Source organism: Lissotriton vulgaris, chromosome 7 (assembly GCF_964263255.1).
Source record: "Lissotriton vulgaris chromosome 7, aLisVul1.2, whole genome shotgun sequence".
Taxonomy (NCBI): domain Eukaryota; kingdom Metazoa; phylum Chordata; class Amphibia; order Caudata; family Salamandridae; genus Lissotriton; species Lissotriton vulgaris.
Window position 1 is genome coordinate 1,322,656,854 of NC_141695.1, and position 2,298 is coordinate 1,322,659,151.

Genomic DNA, 2,298 nt, shown 5'->3' on the forward strand with positions numbered 1-2,298 from the left:
TACAGAGGAGTATATTAATCAGCTAACCAAGGATCTGTCGAGTACCTTTTTATCTACCACTGTTCCCATAATTGACCTCTCCCTAAATGATAAAATATCTCGATTGGAGCGATTAGAGAAAAAACTAATCAGAACACGATTACACAGACATTTATTCACAAGATATCTCCAGGAAAACATAATACCGGTTGGTTTACAAATCAAGATTGAACCGGCCATCTTTGTAGATGTGCCTAAGTTCAAAGAGGGTTTCAGCTACGTGGCGAATAATTGCTCCCGGCACTGGATGGTGCTTGGGGTCGAGACTGCCGCGGAACAAGTTGTCTCTTTGAGCAAGGAAATCGCTGACCTTAAAGCAGAGATCTTGGGTGATAACACCCTCACTAAAGCCAAGGAGGCCGTGGATAACCTAGAGGCCACCATTAAAGAATTTAACATCACAGCCCAAACTAAGAAATTGGAAAAGCTCGCAAGAGACCGGAGACTTTTTGACAAAAAAACTGTGTACCCATATTTGCAGCCTGACTACTACAAGCAGGATAATCAGGGCCGTTTCACAAACCGCACTCGCGGTGGCTACAGAGGAAGACGCAATTTTACAACGTTTTCGGACTCCTCTTACAGCTCTGGCAGTGACGCAGAAGCAGGACCAAGTACCTCCTACAATTATCCGCCCCAAGAGCTTGGGTACCAACAGTTTCCTCCTCAATTTCAGCAGCCTTTTTTAGACCAAGGCTGCGGCCAATGGCGGCCCCCACGAGGTCGTGGCAACTCTTGGATGAGAGGTCAAGCACGAGGCCAACAACAACCAAATCCTGGCGGTTGGGAAGGCAACAGAGTCAAACAGCAGAAACGAGTAACATTCTATCCCGAAGTCCACGGAGAAATCTCCACCAGGAGAAATACTTACAGGTGGTGAACCACGTATCTTCCCAAGATCAGACTCTATCACCCATCACATCAGACCACACTGAACCATCTCTCAATCCTGTGATTAACATCTCTCACCACAATCTGGATGAAGATGAGACCAAAGTCCTGAGTAGAGGCCTCTCTTATGTCCCCACTGCTGCACCCAATAAATTCCTGCTCAAAACTGAACTATACAGATTTTTCCGAAAAATCAGGCTAAGATTTTACTTTCGGAACCAAACTACAAGACAACGCAGTTCTATCACAGGCCTCAGAGAACCATCTACTTTCTTCCCACCGACTTATGCCATGAGCCATAAGATCTTGGCTTTTGAAGAAATTGTGACCTCTGCAGTAGACCGACCACTGGACCAACGTAAATTTGTAAAATCGAATTTGCCCAAAAAGGAGAAATTGGCATTGACAGTGCTGTGCAATAACAAAGAAGTCGTCATCAAGCCCGCCGATAAAGGCGGGGCAATTGTCATCCAGGACCTTGGCAAATATAAAGAGGAGATCTATAGACAATTGTCAGATGGAGTAAGTTACCAGCTACTACCCAATGACCCCTCACGCGATTTGGCAACCACTATTCTGGAAGCCACTCAAAAAGGATTGGATGCGGGCTTTCTTAGAGAGCTGGAATTTAAATTCCTCAATCAAAAATGTCCTCGACTTGCCACTATATATACCTTACCTAAGGTACATAAGAGCCTTGAGAGCCCACCCGGCCGCCCAATTGTATCTGGGTGCGGGTCCATGTTAGAACCTATGTGTAAATACGTGGACTTTTTCTTGAAACCTATTGCTCTCAACACCAAGGCGTATCTTCGTGACACCACGCAAACTATCAACCTCATCGATGAAAGGCCATTCAACCCAGATAACCAACTTCTGGTGACTTGCGATATTGTTTCGCTTTACACGAGCATCCCTCAACTCGATGCATTGGAAGTTATGAGACAAGCCTTAGACACGCGACCTGCACCTGTCCAGGTCCCAACTGATTTTATAATCGACTTGCTCAGTATCGCCATGCAACAGAACTTCTTCATCTTTTAAGACAACTTCTACTTACAGACTAAGGGGGTAGCCATGGGGGCTACCTTCGCCCCAAATCTGGCCATCATTTTTATGGATCATTTCGAACACCAATTCATTTTTTCCACTGATAACCCCTTTCACAGCAGTCTGACCGTTTGGGTAAGATACATAGATGATGTGCTTTGTATTTGGGATGGAAGTAAGGAACTCCTTTCGGAGTTTCATGTGTGGCTTAATTCCAGAAACCCCCACATTCAGTTTACAATGGACTCCAGCAATGAGAAAATTCCTTTCCTAGACATCTCGATCTATGTGGAAGACAATCGTCTACTAACCACCCTA

General features: G+C 45.1%; 1 protein-coding gene across 1 annotated transcript; it reads left to right on the top strand.

Moving 5' to 3' along the window:
- Nucleotides 1-744: 744 nt before the first annotated feature.
- On the top strand, nt 745-1,974 carry LOC147703602 (uncharacterized). The gene has a single exon (XM_086929523.1). The coding sequence runs from the start codon at nt 745-747 to the stop codon at nt 1,972-1,974; it is 1,230 nt and encodes a 409-aa protein (XP_086785649.1).
- The last annotated feature ends 324 nt before the right edge of the window (nt 1,975-2,298 follow it).

Excerpts from the sequence above, each read along its gene's own strand:
- LOC147703602 (XM_086929523.1), top strand. The coding sequence starts at position 745 with ATGGCGGCCCCCACGAGGTCGTGGCAACTCTTGGATGAGAGGTCAAGC.